Below are 18,759 nucleotides of genomic sequence, written 5' to 3' on the forward strand. Positions count from 1 at the left end.
TGATAGCAGTGTTTCATAACTAGAATAAAGAGGATGGTCAAGAGGTGTGACATATAAAAAATTCGACAGACATAGTTTCTGGATAATGAGTCATTTGATCAATCGTGCTAGCATATAATTAGGTAAAAAAATTAATAATTTAACTTAATCTAATCTAATCTGAAAAAATTATAACTGTACTTCTATGAAAAATTATATCTATAGAAAAATTATTATAACTGTACTTCTATGAAAAATTATATCTATAGAAAAATTATAATTGGGCTGTAAGTCCTGCAGCGGTCACCATTCAATTGTAAGAATATTTTAACTGACTTGTGGCTAATTTAACTTGCCTAGATCCTAATTTGACTGGGGGACTGATCTAACTGGGGGCCTAATCTAACTGGGGGACTAACCTGGGGACTTTTGACTGGCTGGCTATCTGACTGCTATTAATTTCCTAAGTCATTCTGTTAGGGCGTTTTAAAAATTTTCTCCACACTGCTCCGCTCCCAAATTGATAAGCAAAAGATTAAGAAGGCTCTTCCAATTTAACAGCAGAGGGTTTATTTATGAGATACAATTTAAAATTAAGAATACAGGAAAAGGGGGCAGCTAGGTGGCGCAGTGGATAGAGCACCAGCCCTGGAGTCAGGAGTACCTGAGTTCAAATCCGGCCTCAGACACCTAACACACACTTACTAGCTGTGTGACCCTGGGCAAGTCACTTAACCCCAATTGCCTCACTAAAAAAAAAAAAAAAAGAATACAGGAAAATAAAATGTGCAACCTGAGTGCTTTCTGGCACATCTCTCTACTGCCGCCTCTTATGCTTACTCCCTGCGTTCCCCTCACTGAAAAGCCCCCTGCTCCATACTCCTGCAAGCCCCCAGCATCTCTAATGTCTCTATATCATAGCCCTTTCTCACTTTCTCTCTCCTTGCTTCTCCCACTCACCTTTCACTGTCTAACTTCTCAGTATATATCTTCCTTCTCTGCCCTCAAACCTCGGGCTCACTGCGCCCCCTGCACACGCCAAGTTAATCTGCCAGCTGCACTAGCGCTGTGGCCAGGCAGGGGCTCAAGTGTCCTGTGCGTACCACACCCAGGGCTCCAGGGGCCCGTGCCCCCGCTGCAAGCCTGAGACCTCTGCACAGGCTATGAGCCCAGGATCTCTGAGATAGATCCCCTCAGGGCGGAGGGAGCTGGGGCTTTTTCCCCCAGCCATCTAACCTGGCTTCTTGTAAAGCCCACGGGGCTTTTTGGCTCAGCTGAAGTGGGGGAGGGCACCAGCCCCTCTTACACAGAAAAAACCCCTGAGGGCCTAAGGCTTTTTAATCTCAGCCCAAAGCCAGGGTCCCCAAATCAAAATAAATTTCCACAATGAATAAAAGGGATCAGTGACATTCCTGCATGGCAAAGACCCCTCACCTACTCAACCTTTGTATACCCTTGGAAGAGTGGATGTTCCTGAGGGTGATAGTCAACCTTGATTGGGTTAACAAGTAATATGAGGGGGCAGCTAGGTGGCGCAATGGATAGAGCACTGGCCCTGGAGTCAGGAGGACCTGAGTTCAAATTCCAGCCTCAGATACTTAACACTTACTAGCTGTGTGACCCTGGGCAAGTCACTTAACCCCAATTGCCTCAAAAAATTAATAATAATATTTTTTTTAACCAAGTAATATGAGAATGAATGTTATAATGAGAGGTAAGTTTACTCTAATGAGGGGCTGGGGGAAAGTGACCTTGGTCATGTCATTTACTTCCAGACCACCCCCACCCTTGGGCAATCTGATCAAAGAATTTATCCCCATCCAAGCCTGAGTAGAACACAGTGAGCCAGAATTCACTTCAGATTAAATTCTTTGTAAGCTTCTCCAGTTGGGTGGGGCAACAACTCCACCTAGATGTCTAGGTGGGAAAAATTTGGGGGAAAGGTCAGATCTCCCCAGTAATTTATTTAATAATCATTTCTCTCAAAGGACATTGTCTGGATTGGTGAGTATAAAACATCTGACCAATCAGTGGGTTTAACTCCTTCTACAGGGTTTGAAAAGAAGGTCTACACTTAATTTGGGAAGCAGTTTATTTCTCCCTTGCATCTTTTTATTATAATTTTAGTTTCTCTTGTGATTTTTTTGTAGCTTTTATTCATGGCTTCCTTTTTTTATGTTCAGAAGCTTCTGAATACCAATCAAAAAAGGCATCCCATTAGTCATTATTCACTTTTGATACAAAAGTCTGGAGAGCTCCCATAAATATGCTGTTTTGCCAACATCACATGGTCATTCCACAGAGAATAGCTCAATGGGGTTGTTTTTAGTATACCAATTCCCACATGTCCAGAAATTGCAAATCTTGGAAGAATGATAATCAAACATATAACGAGCTAGAGATCCCTTGGAGGCAACAGAAACTTGCTTGGGATGACCTCTTGCCATCACAAACACAAGGAAGAAGCTTACTCAGAGTGCCCACTTGTCACTTTTCAACCTGCAGACTATGTCAACAAAGAGAGGTTCACCCCATGCAGATTGGCCACTGAGACTACACTGTGCTCATGGTGAAGTTTTAGCAAGTCAGGGCTCAGAATTATCAAACAGGTTCATAATCATAGACCTGCACAGAGAAAGAAGGGGTGCAGATAACAGACAGCAGGGACAATCATGCTGATCTGCAAATGCATAGTACCTGAGCCTTCAAATTCTGAACGTGATGGCTTACGTAGCAGGCACCTGGTGGCTGATGGGAGCCCCTGGGGTGTAGCCTGAGGAGGTACCAAGACCCTTCCAAATCCCCTTATACACAGATCAAGTAGATAGATAATACAGACGTCCTTCCCACAACTTCCACTTCCCAAACTGAGGTCTAATGTACTTTGTTGCTTAAGGGCACCCAAACAGTTTCTCTCTACAGGATTCCACTCAGGAAATTAGCTGGCATGGAAACAGAGACAGGCCTGGAAAAGTTACTTCTGAGTTCTAAAAAAAAGGGAATCCAATAGCTTGGAGTACACAGGCAGCCCTGCTCTGGTACCCCTATTAGATATTTTAAAGGGAATCTCCTTATCTTTGGTGTGGCACCAGATGTTTAAAGGGTAAAGGTAGCCTGAAGCATCTGCTCACATGGTTCATGCACTGGATTCTTGGCCAAGGCACCATATTTTGTGATGGTGGCAATTCTGACCCTCAGTTTAGGGTCTGGATCAGAGGATATTTTGTTTAGAGAGACAGAGCTATAGGAGGCTTCAAAAAGAGGAATCTCCCTGAACACACAACAGGTTTTTCTACCCTAGAAAAGGCAATTCGTTTCTCTCTCTAGTTTACTACCTTGGGATCAGGAACAGGATGTGAGTTGAGGTGAGCTCAAATTCCAACAAAGACAGGTGACTTTGTTTTGCCTTAAATGGAGATAAATTCTCAAAGTGTAATCTTTCATCAAGAGAAGAAGATAGGCAGGCAACTAAGTGGTGCAGTGGATAGAGCACTGGCCCTGGATTCAGGAGGACCTGAGCTCAAATCCAGCCTCAGACACTTGACACTTAACTAGCTGTGTGACCCTGGGCAAATCACTTAACCCTCCTTGCCCTGCCAAAAAAAAGAAAAGAAAAGGAGATAATCCTTTTCTCTGGGCTTCTACAAAGGCTAGTCTAGACCCTTATCACCTCTTGCCCACACTATTGTATATGCCTCATGGTTGGCCTCTCTCCTTTCTACAATCCATTGTGCACCTAGATGTCAATTTGGTATCCTAAAACACAAGTCTGATCATGTTACTCCTCTGCTCAAGAAGTTTCCAAAGCTCCCCCTGTGCCTTTAGGATAAAATGCATGCTATATGCAAAAGTTTGACATGTAAAGCCTTCCTCACTCTCTCTAGTCTATGTTTCCTGGCTAATTGTACATTACTATTCATCACAGACTCTACATTTCAGCCAAACTAGCATAATTGCTATTCCCAGTTCGTAACATTTCTTCTCTCCTACCATCCATTGCACAGGATGTTCCTTGTGCCTGCAGTACCCTTCTTCTTCATTTCTGTCTTCCAGAACCGCTGTCTTCCTTCTTAGCTCAATTCAAGTCACTTTTTTTTTTTTTAAGTGAGGCAGTTGGAGTTAAGTGACTTGCCCAGGGTCGCACAGCTAGTAAGTGTTAAGTGTCTGAGGTCAGATTTGAACTCAGATACTCCCGACTCCAGGACTGGTGTTCTATCCACTGCGCCACCTAGCTGCCCCATCAAGTCACTTCTTTCAAGAAACCTATCCTGATCTCCCCAGTTGTTAATGTTCCCCACCAAATTACTGTATATTTGTTTTATATATTATGTATTTACATAGCTATGAACATGTTTATGTGTATATACACACATATATAAACATTATTAATTAAAATATTGTTTGTATGTGTATATATGTGTGCAGACATGTGTGTGTATAGATGTGTGCATGTATGTGCATATACATATGTGTGAATACATACACCATCCTTATAGAATATATTTATTGAAGGCTGGGACTGTCTCACTGTAGTATTTGAGTCCCTGGCACCTAGCACAGTACCTGCCTAGCAGAGAGTAGGCCTTTATATGTCTTTTGGTAGTTGGTTAATACAGATTTCCAGTGGAAGAAATCTGTTATGAATTTAAGTCACCATAATTTAATTTCCTTTGCCACCACAAGAGGGGTTGTAATGCAGTTCCCAAACAACTCGGCAAAACTGTACTATTCTTTTCAGTTGGGACACATTCAGGCTAGGAACCAGCATGGCATGGTAGAAAAAGCACTGGACTTGAAATCATGAGACCTGAGTTCAAATCTTGATTTGGACCCTAGAGTTTTGTGAGCATCGGAAGTCACTTTATCTCTCTGTGCATCAGCATCCTCATTTGTAAAATGAGAATAATTATGCTTGTACTATCTATCTCTCATCTTCAGTTATGACAGAGAAGGAAATAGAAGAGCAAGTAGTAGTGGGCATTCATAGACCACAACATATTATAAATAGGAAATTACAAAGGAAAACCTGAATAATGAGGATCATCCCATTGGGTCAGTTAGGTGGCTCAGTGGATAGAACACTAGGCCTGGAGTCAGGAAGACCTGAGTTCAAGTCCTGCTCCATACACTTACTAACTGCATGACTCTGGGCAAGTCACTTAACTTCTGTCTGCCTCAGCTTCCTCATCTGTAAAATGGGGATAATAAAACCACCTACTTCCCAAGGTTATTGTTAGCATCAAAAGAGATATATAGAGGGCCTAAAACAATGCCTGGCATATATATAAATATTAGCTGTTATCTAAGAAATGGATAAACAACAATCAAGCAAGCAAGTATTTTTGTTTTTTTTTTAGTGAAGCAATTGGGGTTAAGTGACTTGCCCAGGGTCACACAGCTAGTAAGTGTTAAGTGTCTGAGGCCAGATTTGAACTCAGGTACTCCTGACTCCAGGGCCGGTGCTCTATCCACTGTGCACCTAGCTGCCCCACAAGCAAGTATTTTTATAGAGTATCTAGCATGTGCCAGGGACCGTAGTAGGCAACGAGGATATAAGAACAAAGAATAAAACTCTCCCTACTCACAGTGAGCTCACATTCTAATGGACGAGATAATAAGTACATGTTAAAATATATGGCACAAATACAGTTAATAAATATAAACATGTGAAGAATACTCTAGTTAAATACAAAGTCGTTTGGGAGAGAGAACACTAGCAGCTAGGGAGACCAGGAAAGGCTTCCAGTCAATGGTGTTTAAGCAGCATCTTAAAGGAAATGTAGGATTCTGTGAGGTGGAGGTGATAAGGGGAATGTGCTCCAAGCATGGGGGGATGGCCAATGCAAAGGCATGAAGATGGAAGATTGGTAGATGGGAGTGCCATGTGTGAGGAAGAGAGAAGAGGACAGTTTGGCTGGATTGCAGAGGGAAGGAGGGGAAGTAACACCCACTGAGTCTGAGAAGGAAGATTGGAACCAGTTTATATCAGGCTTTAAAAGCCAAACAGAGGAGTTTATATTTTATCCTGAAGGCAATAGAAAACCACTAGAGGGGGCAGCTGAGTGGCATAGTGGATAAAGCACCAGCCCTGGATTCAGGAGGACCTGAGTTCAAATCCGGCCTCAGACACTTGTCACTTACTAGCTGTGTGACCTTGAGCAAGTCACTTAACCCTCATTGCCCCACCAAAAAAAAATTTTTTTTTAAACCACTAGAGTTGGTCAGATCTGAGCTTGAGGAAAACTATTTGGGCAGCAATGGGTAAGATGGACTAGAGTGGTGAGAGACTTAAGGCAGGGAGACCAATTAGGACGCTGTTGCAATAATTAAGTTAAGAGGTGATGAGGGGGGGAAAGGGACCCACATGTACAAAAATATTTATAGCTGCTCTTTACATGGTGGCAAGGAATTGGAAGTTGAGGGGGTGCCCATCAATTGGGGAATGGCTGGACAAGTTGTGGTATATGAATACAATGGAATACTATTGTGCTGTAAGAAATGATGAGCAGGAGGAGTTCAGAGAAACCTGGAGGGTCTTGCGTGAGCTGATGATGAGTGAGATGAGCAGAACCAGAAGAACACTGTACACAGTATCATCAACATTGAGTGTTGACCTACTGTAATGGACTATATTCTTCTCACCAATGCGATGGCACAGAAGAGTTCCAGGGAATTTGTGATGGAAGAGAATCTCTAAATCCAAGAAAAGAAAAAAAAACTGCGGAGTAGAGATGCTGAATGAACCATACTATTTCTTTTGTTTTTGATGCTGTTGTTTTTTTCTATTTTGAGGTTTTTCATCATTGCTCTGATTTTTTCTCTTATAACATGACTAATGCAGAAATATGTTTAATGTTATTATGTATATATATATATATATATATATATATATATATATATAACCTATATCAGATTACCTGCTGTCTAGGGGAGGGAGGTGGGAGGGGAGGGAGGGAGAAAAATCTGAAATTGTAAAGCTTGTATAAACAAAAGTTGAGAACTATCTTTACATGTAACGGAAAAAAAAATACTTTATTAATTAAAAAAAAAAAGAGGTGATGAGGGGCTGAATTAAGGTCCTGGAAGCATAGAGAAGAGGTGAGTCAGATGTGAGAAATGTTACAGAAGATAGAAATGGCGAGATTTGGCAACTGACTGGACATGTGGGATGAGGGACATGACAGAGTCCAGGATAATTCTGAGATTATGAATCTGGTAAACTAGAAGGATAGTAGTACCTTCAACAGAAACAGGGAATTTTGGAAGATGGAGGAAATAACAAGTTCAATTTTGGACATACCGAGTTTGGTATGTCTTCAGAATGTCTAAATTTAAATGCCCAGCAGGCAACTAGTGATTTGTGCCTAAAGCTCATGGGAGATATTAGGGCAGGAATTATAGACATAGAGTTTGATGAATCATCTGCATAGAGCTGATAGTTAAATCCATGGCATCTGAAGAAGATGGGCTGGTTACTCATTAAGAGTGAACTTGGCAAAAAAAAAAAAAAAAAAGAATGAACTTGGCTATTCTACTGATATCCTCAGTACTTAAAGAGAAATCAACAAAGGCCTCCCAGCATGTTGAGTAGACCAATTTGGTGAATCAGCAGTGCAACTTTGATTGCTTACTGCCTGTGTGACCTTGGGCTAGTCATCCATCTTCTCAAGGCTTCATCTATAAAACGGGGGAGCTAAGCTAGCTAACTTCTGAGATCCCTCCCAACCCTTAATCCTAAAATTCTGTGACTTGAGAGAGCAGGGATTCTTATTCTTAATCTGGAATAGGTAAATTTATCGAGAAAGGGGAAGAGAGGAGAAAGTGAGGGGGGGGAAGAAAGGAGAGAGGGACAGAGAGAGATAGTGTTTCAATACAGTTGGGTTTGGGAGTTTTCTTTGGTAATCCTGTGTATTTTATTTTATGCACTTAAAAACATTATTCTGAGAGGTCTGTAGGCTTTGCTAGACCACCAGAGGGGTCCATCTCACACACACACACACACACACACACACACACACACACACACAGGCGAATGTTAAGAATTTCTGAAGTCTAGATTAACCCCTTCATCTTTTGGAGGAGTCAATGAGGGCCAAGAGGGGTTACAATATTAGCCAGTCCCAGAGCACATCTCAAAACTATTGCATGGTGTGGCCCTGGGCAAGTCATTTAACCCCCATTGCCCCACAAAAACAAAAACAAAAAAGCCCAAAAACTATTGCATGGGAAACTATTTCAAGATGGGAATTAATCAACCCAACCAAGTTGTCATGGAGCTAGACCATTAAGTATTTTGTATGGACTCTTCCGAGCCAAGGACAGTTTTAGGTGTCTGCATGCTGTTTTATGCCCCAAAGAAGAAAAAGAAAATAGAGAAGCAGTGTACCTGTGCCGTTGTCTCTTGTCCAAGGCTCAGTTTTGGTTTCCCTTATCTCCTTCCCCGTGCAGCGCCAGAGACTGATTAACTCTGCCAACGGTGTGAGTAAGCCACTGCAGAACGGGAGACATGAGAACATTGAGAATGGGAACGTGCCAGTGGAGAACCAAGAGGAGCAGCAACCTCAGCAGCAGCAGCAGCAGCAGCAGCAGCAGCAGCAACAGGAACAGCAAGAGCCTGAGTCGACAGAAACAGATTTCCTTTCCCCCTTTTCCATGCCAGGTGAGTTCTGAGCAAGAGAAAAAGAGTTTAAAAAATTTTAATTAAATTTTATATTTTTTTCTATGAATTAAAAAAAAAACTTATTTTCTCTCTTTCCCACATCCCCCAACCCCAAATTGGGAAGAAGAAAAACAAAGCCTTATAACAAATGTGCAAACAGGACGTTCCTCCATTGGCCATGCCCAAAACGTGCCCCAATCCATTACCTCTCCGTCAGAAAATGAGTATTAGCATGTTTTATCGTGGTCCTCTGGAGTCATGGCCGGTCTTTACATTGATTAGAATTCTTTAATCTTTCAAAGTCATTTGTCTGCCCAGTGGCATTGTTGTCGAAATTGTTCTCCTGGTTGAGAAGGACCAGAATTATAAACGATAGTGAAACCCACAAGGCATTGGTATATACAAAGGAGCAGAAGGTAGAATTAGGTCATTGTTTGGTCGGACCCTTGGGTTAGGTATAACTAAACCCAGAGGTCCAGGATGAAAGGTCAGAGCTGGCCAAAATGGGTTTTCTTAAGGATCACAGCTTTATAGAAGGACAGGAAAGCAGCGTGGCTGGGCTGAAGGCCTGACAGCTGACAGCATAAAAAAGATGGGTAGTTATATGAAATAACCTCTACCTGTTCACAGAGATGGGGTGGCCAAAGGTTTATTTGAAAATAGCCCTGCTGGAAGTTTTTAGAAGTGAGCTTGAGGCAGAAAGGGGTTTTGTTGTTGTTCGATTGTGTCCAATAATTCGTGACCCCATTTGGGGTTTTCTTGGCAAAGATACAGGTGGTTTGCCATCTCCTTCTCCAGCTCATTTGACACATGAGCAAACTGAGGCAAACAAGGTTAAGTGACTTGCCCAAGGTCACACAGCTACTGTCTGAAGCTAGATTTGAAATCAAGTCTACCTGGCTTCAGGCCTGGCATTTTATTCTTTATTCCACCTAGCTACCCTCAGAAGGGGGATAACCACAAGCAATGAAAAACCTAAGTTCAGGACCATCATTTAACAAATGTACTGGTGATGATGATTTTGGTACAAAGTGTATAGAGTACTTTCTATTCCCAAGCCCTTGATGGGGCAAAAATCACTTCTGCCATTCCTGGTGTTTCCCAATTATTAGTGATCTCTCACCCCCTGAAATTACTTCTTTTCTCTGAGCCTCAGTTTCCATATCTGTATAATGACACTTGAACTACTTACCTCCATGGTTCTTGTGAAGATAGAGCACTTTGTGTAAACCTTAAGGCCCTATGTAAATGTGACCTTCAAAGCGAGAAAAGCGGGGCTCCTATACATCTCACCCTTCAAGGCTCAAGTCAGGTGCTACTTCCCAGAGGAGACCTTTCCAGATGTCCCCAGCTGTTAGTGCTCCCCACCCTCATGAAATCACTTTGAATTTACTTCACATAGGTTTTGCATTTATTTCTCTGAATATCCCCCCATAGACTGTAGGCTCCTTGAGGGCACAGAATCTTTCATTTTCATCTTTATGTCCCCAACATCTAGCACAGTGCCTGATAATTATCAAACACTTGCTGAATTGAATTGAACTGTTTCATTCAGATCCCCGTGGAAAAAGAACAATAGATGAAAATCAAAGTTCTTTGGTGGGTTTTTTTGGTTTTTTGCGGGGCAATGACGGTTAAGTGACTTGCCCAGGATCACGCAGCTAATAAATGTCAAGTGTCTGAGGCCGGATTTGAACTCAGGTCCTCCTGAATCCAGGGCCAGTGCTTTATCCACTGTGCCACCTAGCTGTCCCCAAAACAAAGTTATTTGAATGCTATGTTTAGGCATAGCAAGCCTAAAAGGAAGAAAATATTGGACCCTAATTATAGCACAGGAAAAAATGTAAATGAAAGAAAGAACTCCATTCTCTGCGGGTCATTGGTTCAAGAAATATTAAGTGAATTCAAAGCTCTGTGCTACTCACTATAGCGGATTACAAAAATGAATAAGATATAGTCCTTGCCTTCCTGGAGAATACAGTCTTCTAGAGGGAGCTAGATGGCACAGGGATAGAGTGCTGGGTTCAAATCTGGCCTCAGACACTTACTAGCTGGATGACCCTGGGCAAGTCACTTAACTCTATTTGCCTCCATTTCTTCATCTGTTGAGAGAGAGAGAGAACACAGAAAGGAATGATAAACGACTGCAGTATCTTTGCCAAAAAAAAACCCCAGGCATGACTGAAATGACTAAAGAACAACAAAAATGAGAAATAGACATATGCCAGTAACTATAACCTGAGGTTGAATATTACATGTAGTAAAAGGGAGGTAAAGTACTAAGGAGTTTAGAAGAAAGAATGACCCTCTCTTGCTGAAGGTTTCAGAGAAGGATTCATGGAGAAAGTTTCATTTGAGTTGAATCTTAATGAGTAGACCTTGGAAGCAGAGCTGGAGGTGGCAGGAACAGCATGAGCAAAGTGATGGGGTTAGAGTGGGGATACTAAGGGAGGGAGCAGGTGGCATATTTAGGGAATGGCTAGAGCATGTAAAAAGAAAGAAGTAATAGTAGATAACGACAGGAAGTGGGATTTGGACAAAACATGTAGGACATTGAATAGCAGGGGAAGGAATATAGAGATTTAATTAGGTAGTTAATGAGATACTTTAAGATTTTTTAGTAGGAGACTGGAATATGTCCCAGTCAGGATTGGAATCTTCCTTAAAATGCTGCTGCTCTGGAAGCAATGTATGTCTGGATTGTGAAGGAGGAACCAGAGGTGGGTAGACCAGTTGGCTGCCTGTCATACTAATCCAAGTGAGAAGTAATGGAAGATCTGGGTCTTTGTTGATTGAAGGATGAGGTTGGAAAAAAGACTGGAGAATTAAGAAGAAAGTGAGGAGAAGAAGTGGAGGCACCACTTGTGACCATAGGAAGTCATTTTACAGTGATTTGGGAATGGAAAGGAATGAATGCATGTGAGAAATAGTTTTTTTTAAATAGAAATGACAAATGAGAAACTAATTTTGGATATAGAAATTAACTCCGAGCCCTAAAAAGCAAAACACCAATACTCTTCAGGGACTCATAACGAGGGTACACAAAAATCAGAATCCAATTAAGCCTACAAAAAGCAGCCCCATCCCTGCCTTCAAAGTACTTGCAATGTAATAAAGCAGAACCTTATAGTGTAGATGCATTTCTAGACCATTGGCTGTTGGACTTCCATAGGCTGTTGGCCAGTCTGCCCACCCACTGAATATCTGTTGGAACAGGCCTGTACTCATTTAGAATTGTGCTGTATAGTATCTCAATTTATATGCTCTAAGAATACCACTAAATAAGCCCTGAAAGTTTAGCATCAAATAGATTTTAACTTCTTTAAAAAAAAAAAGAAAAAAGAAACCACCCTCAAATTCCTTAGGTCTCTGAGTGTCCATTTGCAGCCTTACTTTGTAAAACAACAGGGCTCTTTGTTGCCAATTTCAAAATATTACTCTGCCTAAACTGAAGTGCCCAGCAGGGCACTGGGACCTTAGGATAAAGTAATGAAGAGGAAGCTTTCAGCAGAATGAGAGAAAGTTCAAGCCTGGATGTTGTTTTTCTTTAAATGTTTTCTCCAAGATGAAAAAAAACCCACAAAACCCAACTGAAGTACTTTCATGAAGGAACAATGCCCCAGATAAGGAGTATGATTCAGGAGAGTAAAGACTAAACTGAAAGAATCAAAATGGTGGCGGGGGCAAGGTTGGGGAGAGGTAATGTTCTAAGCCCTTGTAGTTAATTTTACATTTTTTATTACTCCTGTAATTTTCATGAAGAAAATTCCCTAGTTATCAGATATTGGTTCATCCTCTCCAATAAGCCTCATTTTGGTTCTAGTTCTGGCCCTAAAATGAATTAATGGTGTGACCTTGGGTCTCACATTCCTCATTTTATAAGATCAGAGGCCTGGCCTAGATCCAGGGTACTTAACTTGAAGTCCATGCTTTTCTTTTAATTTAACAATTTTTTTTCCCTTCATTCTGTTGCTGAATATTCTCTAAAGCCACAAAATAGAAGAATTTAAAAAACAAACAAGCAGTTATATACTGGGATGGCAATTCAGGGGAGTTGGTTGAAAGAAAAACAAGAATATATATTCCAAGGAGGACCTGAACTTGGATGAGAAAAAAAAAATCTTTATTCCAGTATAATTTGTTTCCTTTGTAATCCTTTGTATTTTATTTTATGCATTTAAAAAATAATATTCTGAGAGGAGGTACATAGACTTTACCAGTTCCCCAGAAAGGTCCATGACCTTAAAAAGGTTCAGGATCCCTGTCCCATAGTAATCTCTAAGTTCCTTCTACCTCTGACATTCTGTGTTCTGTTTTCTAACATTCTGCCAAGGTCCTTCCTAACTGACAGCCTATATTCTCTAATACACTGTTCTTCTTGAAGTTGTAGAGCAAACATCAATGCATAGGATGAAATTCTGTTGTTTGGAAATATTAAGAACTTCTAGTTAATTGAAAGCAGCCCCTGGGAGGGGTGGAGGAGATATTTGATCCATCTCTCTACTATATGCCTTCTTCATTTTCATATGAAAGGAAGAGAAGCCGTCATTTCCCTGAACTTGACTCCAAACTTGAGGGAATCAATAAGGTGAAGTTCACTACTTCTATAAAATAACTTAATTTCAGAAACATGAAGACAATATTGCTGACTCCATATTTACAGAACTCTGAATGTTCTTATCTTTGACTTAAAACAGTAATGCGGGTATAGAGTGATACATATCCTTAGATTTAATTGTGTCTATGGAAAATGAAAATTTACCTTAGTTTGTAGGATTATAGATTTAGTTCGAGAAGGTTCTTAGAGATCATCTAATCCAAGCCCTCTCATTTTACAGATGAGAAAACTGAAGCCCATGAGATGTTCTGCCACTTATTAGCAATGTGGCCTTAAGAAAATCACTTGACTTTCTTGAACTTCAGTACCCTCATCTGTAAAATGGGAAGAATAAAACTCATACTATTTCCAGGAGTGATTGTGAGAACCAAATGAGATAAAGATGGTAAATAAGATCCTATATGGAAAATGTTTTTCATTGTCAATGACTCTTTTCTGACTCTTCATGACCCCATTTGGGGTTTTCTTGGCAAAGATACTGGAGTGGTTTGCCATTTCCTTCTCCAGCTCATTTTATAGATAAGGAACTGAGGCAACCAGGGTTATATAAGTGAATTGTCCAAGGTCACACAGCTAGAAGTGTCTGAGGCTGGATTCAAACTCATGAAGATGACTCTTCCTGATTCCAAGCCCGGTGCTCTTGCCACAGCGCCACCTAGCTGCCTCAGGGAAAATGCTTTGCAATCAATCAGTAAACTTTTATGAAGCACCTACTAAACATAACTAAAATGTGAGTAGGTATTGTGGTGGTGATGGTGACGATGAGGACTGTAAAGTCCTTTCTAGCTATGGCATTCTTTTAGTTGGTTGGCTACTCACCTACATGGGGCAAAGCACTGTTGCATTGGCACAAGGTAGGCAGACAGTCTTTCCTCATACAATTCAGAAAAATAACTAATAGCCCAGAGGAAGAATTCCTGATAGATTAAGTGAGAACGTGACTTTCAATAATTTTATATATGTTTTTGTTTATGTGTGTGTATATACATATACATACATACACATATATAATTATATATAGATAGATATAGATATAGATATAATTACAGTGATTTCAAGTCCTGCCTCAGATATTTACTGGTTGTATAAACCTGGAAAAGTCACTATCAGCCTCAGTTGCCTCATCTGTAAAATGGCACTTACCTCTTAGGGTTGTTATAAGGCTAAAACAAGAAAATATTTGTAAAGCACTTGGCAAGCCTTAAAATGCTATGTAATTACTAACTCTTACTGTTGTTCTTCTTCTTATTATTCTTATTATTGTTATTATTATTATTATTATTATTATTATCTAGCAAGGCCAATTAATTGTCCCCTTAATACATTCTTATCTCAAATTCCCCTCGTCCATACACAGCTAATAGAATTTCTAAAATCAGTGCCTTTACTAACATACACAAAGGTGGGCAGCTGAAAGATGCTAATTTTCCAAATGCCTTATCCCTGTTGTTTTTCAGTCTTTCTTATTTGAATATTTGAGTACCTATTGTATATAAAATCTTTTGCCAGGCACTATGAGTTGACGTAGGGGAAAAACCTGTTCGAGCCTTGAGGATGCAACCCATAGCCATATGGGGTGGGTGAACTCAAGAAATGTCAACCCAGCAATTCAGAAACATGTATTAAGTACCTCCTAGGTTGCAGGCATTGTGCTAGGCCCTGGGCATACAAAGGAAAAATGACTGAGCCCCTGTTCTCAGTTTAATTGGAAAGGTGGTGGGGAGGCTGATGAGGCACTCATGAAAATGGCTCATAATGGCATTAAGCTAATCATGTTCAGGGAACTTAAGGAACAGAGATGTAATCATTCTCAACTCAAGCTAAATACGTTTATTGCATAATAACCTATACTTCTGTAGTGCTCTACTGTTGTCGTTCAGCCATTTTTTAGTTGTGCCTGACTCTTATATGACCCCATTTGGGTTTTTCTTGGTAGAAATACTGGAATAGTTTGCCATTTCCTTCTCCAGCACATTTTACAGATGAGGAAACTGAGGCAAACAGGGTTAAGTGACTTGCCCAGGGTCACACAACTATTAAGTGTCTGAGGCCAGATTTGAACTCAGGGGGATGAGTCTTCCTGACTCCAGGCCTAGCATTCTATCCACTTCGCCACCTCCCTGCCCCCAGTGTTACACTGTATCATATCTAAAAGGTATAGGATGTGTATGTTATCTATTTATTTCATTGCCATCCCTGCTTTGGCTGGTGTGGAGAATAGAAGTCACGGGAAACCAGTCTGGTACTATATGGCCGATAGATGTTAGGGGTCTATGAGAGATTTTATGACCATGTGATAGACCATGTGACTGAGTATTCCATTATGAGGTAAGCAAATCCTAATTGCTTTCAAAGGCTCTAATTGTGAGCAGGTCAAATAAGCTTAACAAAGTTGGTAGAATTCCTGTGGAAGCAGGGCATGTAGCCATGGGTATCGGTCACTCTGGCTCTTTCTATCCAGATGTTCCCTCTCACTTTGTGGGTGAAGGAAGGCAACAAGCATTTTTTAATTACTTATTATATTCCAGGCACTGTGCTAAGCAATGGGGAGGCAATTACAAGCAAAAAGAAAGACAATCTCAACTTTAAAGGAGCTTACAAGGGCAGCTGGTGGTGCATGGATAGAGCACCGGTCCTGGGGTCAGGAGGACCTGACTCCAATTCTGGCCCCAGACACTTGAGTCTTTTCAGTTGTGTCTGACCCATTTGGAGTTTTCTTGTCAAAGACACCGGAGTAGTTTGCAATTTCCTTCTCCAGCTCATTTTACAGATGAAGAAACTGAGGCAGAGTTAAGTGACTTGCCTGGATCACCCAGCTGGTAAATGTCCAAAACCAGATTTGAACTCAGAAAGATAAGTTTTCCTGACTCTAGGCCTGGCACTCTATCTACTGTGTTACCTAACCACCTATAATTATTTGCACATTGTTGTTTGCATATTCTCTCCCCCATTAATTTGTGAACTCTTTGAGATGTTAAGGGCTAAAATTCTAGCTAGTCTGTCTAAAATATCTAATGAGTGGTCGCCAATAAATTATAAGCTTTAGCAAGAGTTAGACTTTTAAGCGTTTATTAAGGAGAATAAGAATTTGGTAAAGAGAGAGAAAGGCCTACATTCATCTATCTATTAAAGGGAGAGCAGGTTTCTAGCTCCCTTCTCTGCCAGAGTCCCAGAAAAGAGAGTGAGACCGAGCGCCAGTCTCTTCCTTCCTCCTCCCACTAGCCCGCGTCACTTCCTGACGCCAAAGAAAAGACTCCTGGTCTTGCCCTCAAAGACCTTCACTTCATGGGCGGAACTCTTCTACAGTAAGTCTCCAGCAGGTGGCGTCATTCCAGTCGTTACAGTTAGCAAAGATTGTCTTTTGCCATTCTTTGTATCACCAATGTTTAGTACAGTGCCCAGAGCTCTTAATAAATACATACTAACTACTGAGACAGCCTCAATGGATGGCAGGATGAGACGTGAAGCCGGAACATGTTTTGGTATCTAGGCCAGTCCAGTAGATATAATGGACTTGAGTGGGCTATTTCATTCATATTCAGTCACCAGTCAAATGGGTTGGTTCCCTAGGCTCAAGCTCCAAAGATGAGTAGATTAACTTCCCCAGAACTATAGTGTAATTTCCAGAAAACTTGGTATGGAGGTCCAGGCCCCATGTCAGGTATGGAGGAGGATGCTGGTTCAGCTTTGTTTCCACTTCTGTGAAACAGAGGTGTCAAACACACAGCTTGAGTGTGGCCCAAACCAGATTAAAATGTAATGGAGGGGGGGGAGGGTAGCTAGGTGGCACAGTGGATAGAGCACTGGTCCTGGATTCAGGAGGACCTGAGTTCAAATCTGGCCTCAGACACTTGACACTTACTAGCTGTGTAACCCTGGGCAAGTCACTTCACCTCAATTGCCTCACCAAAAAAAAAAATGTAATTGGGAAATTTTTTAACAAAATAGATCAAAATATGATAAAAGATAATATTATTACATTTTGAAACTAAGTCAATATGTGGTCCACAGGGATCCTTATGTAAAGTTTAGTGGCCACGGCCCACCCACCCCCATTTCTATTTGACTTTGACACCACTGCTCCAAACTAAACATTCTCCTCACTTCCTCCATCCTTAATCTTCCTATGACAGGATGTAGTCCTCAGTCCCATAGCTAATTCGATCACTCTACCCTCTCAACATGGTTAGGGGACCAACTTCAGCTTGCCTGTGTCCTTATTAAAATGCAGCCCAGAGAACTGAGCACCAGTACTTCAGATGTGGGTCTGACCTGGGCAGAGGACAACATTAAGGGACATTGTCCCTTGTTCTACACTCCAGCCTGAGCTCCCATTAGCTTTGGGGCCTTCTGGATTACAGTCATCCAGCTGCTGAGGAAATGTAGAGTCAAAGTGTGATGGGAAAGGGAGTAGAATCCATCCATCAAGTTTTTAGCATGGCTTTAGAGCATTGGAAGATTTCATTGATTTGTACAGGGGGAGTTTCTTCCCAGCCTGAGTTCCTAATGAACCTCCATCTATCACAGAAGGTACCAGAGCAGTCAGAATGTGCTTCTTTCCTTTATTTCTCCCAGTAACCTTGAAATCAGTAACTCTGTAAGGTTGTTGTCCCTGATCAGTTTTTAAGAGAAAGCAGTACTCTTCAATTTCCTGTACTGAAGGAAATGTAAAGGAGGGCAGCTAGGTAGCACAGTAGATACAGCACCAGGCCAGGAGTCAGAAAGGCCTGAGTTCAAATTTAACCCTGTGTGACCCTTGGAAAGTCACTAACCCTGTTTCCTCAGTTCCCTCATCTGTAAAATGAGCTAGAGAAGGAAATGGCCAACCACTCCAGTACCTTCACCAAGAAAACCCCAAAAGGAGTCATGAAAAGTTGGACGTAATGGAACAACAACTAAACAACAACAACAAACAACATAGTGGAGAAGGAGAAAATATGGTACCAACAATGAAGTCACTGAATAAGAAAGGATGCTCAACTATTGTCTATATTTCCTTCTCTGATGGAAATCCTGATAGACCCTGAAGTGATGAGGGAGAGGCCATAGTGAAGGATAAGTGAGGCAGGATCACAGTTACAACATTAACTTGGAGACCTCCCTGGCAAGTCTTTAAAATTCAACAGGGTGACCTTAGGAAACTTACCTTCCCTATTAGGGCCTCAGTTTCCCAGCTCTGTCTGTAAAATGAAAAGGTTGGCATCTCCACCCATACCAGAGTAATTGCAGGAATATCATTCCTTTACCTTGCCCAGTTCCCTATCTTCTTTAAAATTCCTTGCTGCTCTAAAAATTTTTAATTTTCTTCTATGTTTTTTATCTTCTAAGTCCCCTTCTAGCCCTAACATTCTGTGTTCTAAGGCCCCTTTGAGTTCTCTATTCTATTATACTACTAGTGAACTTTAAGCTACTCATTGGCAAATCTTGTTATGAGGCATTATATATGTTTTCCTCCACAATTCAATATCCCACAAAGAGCTACTCCAGCTGCTATGCCACACAA

At 41.2% G+C, this 18,759-nt stretch overlaps 1 protein-coding gene across 2 annotated transcripts in view; it reads left to right on the plus strand.

The window, feature by feature from the left end:
* SLC24A4 (solute carrier family 24 member 4) overlaps positions 1-18,759 on the plus strand; it is a 293,607-nt gene that overhangs the window by 227,431 nt on the left and 47,417 nt on the right. For both annotated transcript variants that reach the window (XM_043984988.1, XM_043984989.1), the window contains exon 12: positions 8,428-8,638. In XM_043984988.1, coding sequence (XP_043840923.1) covers positions 8,428-8,638 — 211 coding nt within the window. The remainder of the gene's footprint in view (positions 1-8,427; positions 8,639-18,759) is intronic.

This window comes from Dromiciops gliroides, chromosome 2 (assembly GCF_019393635.1).
Source record: "Dromiciops gliroides isolate mDroGli1 chromosome 2, mDroGli1.pri, whole genome shotgun sequence".
NCBI classification, from domain to species: Eukaryota; Metazoa; Chordata; class Mammalia; order Microbiotheria; family Microbiotheriidae; genus Dromiciops; species Dromiciops gliroides.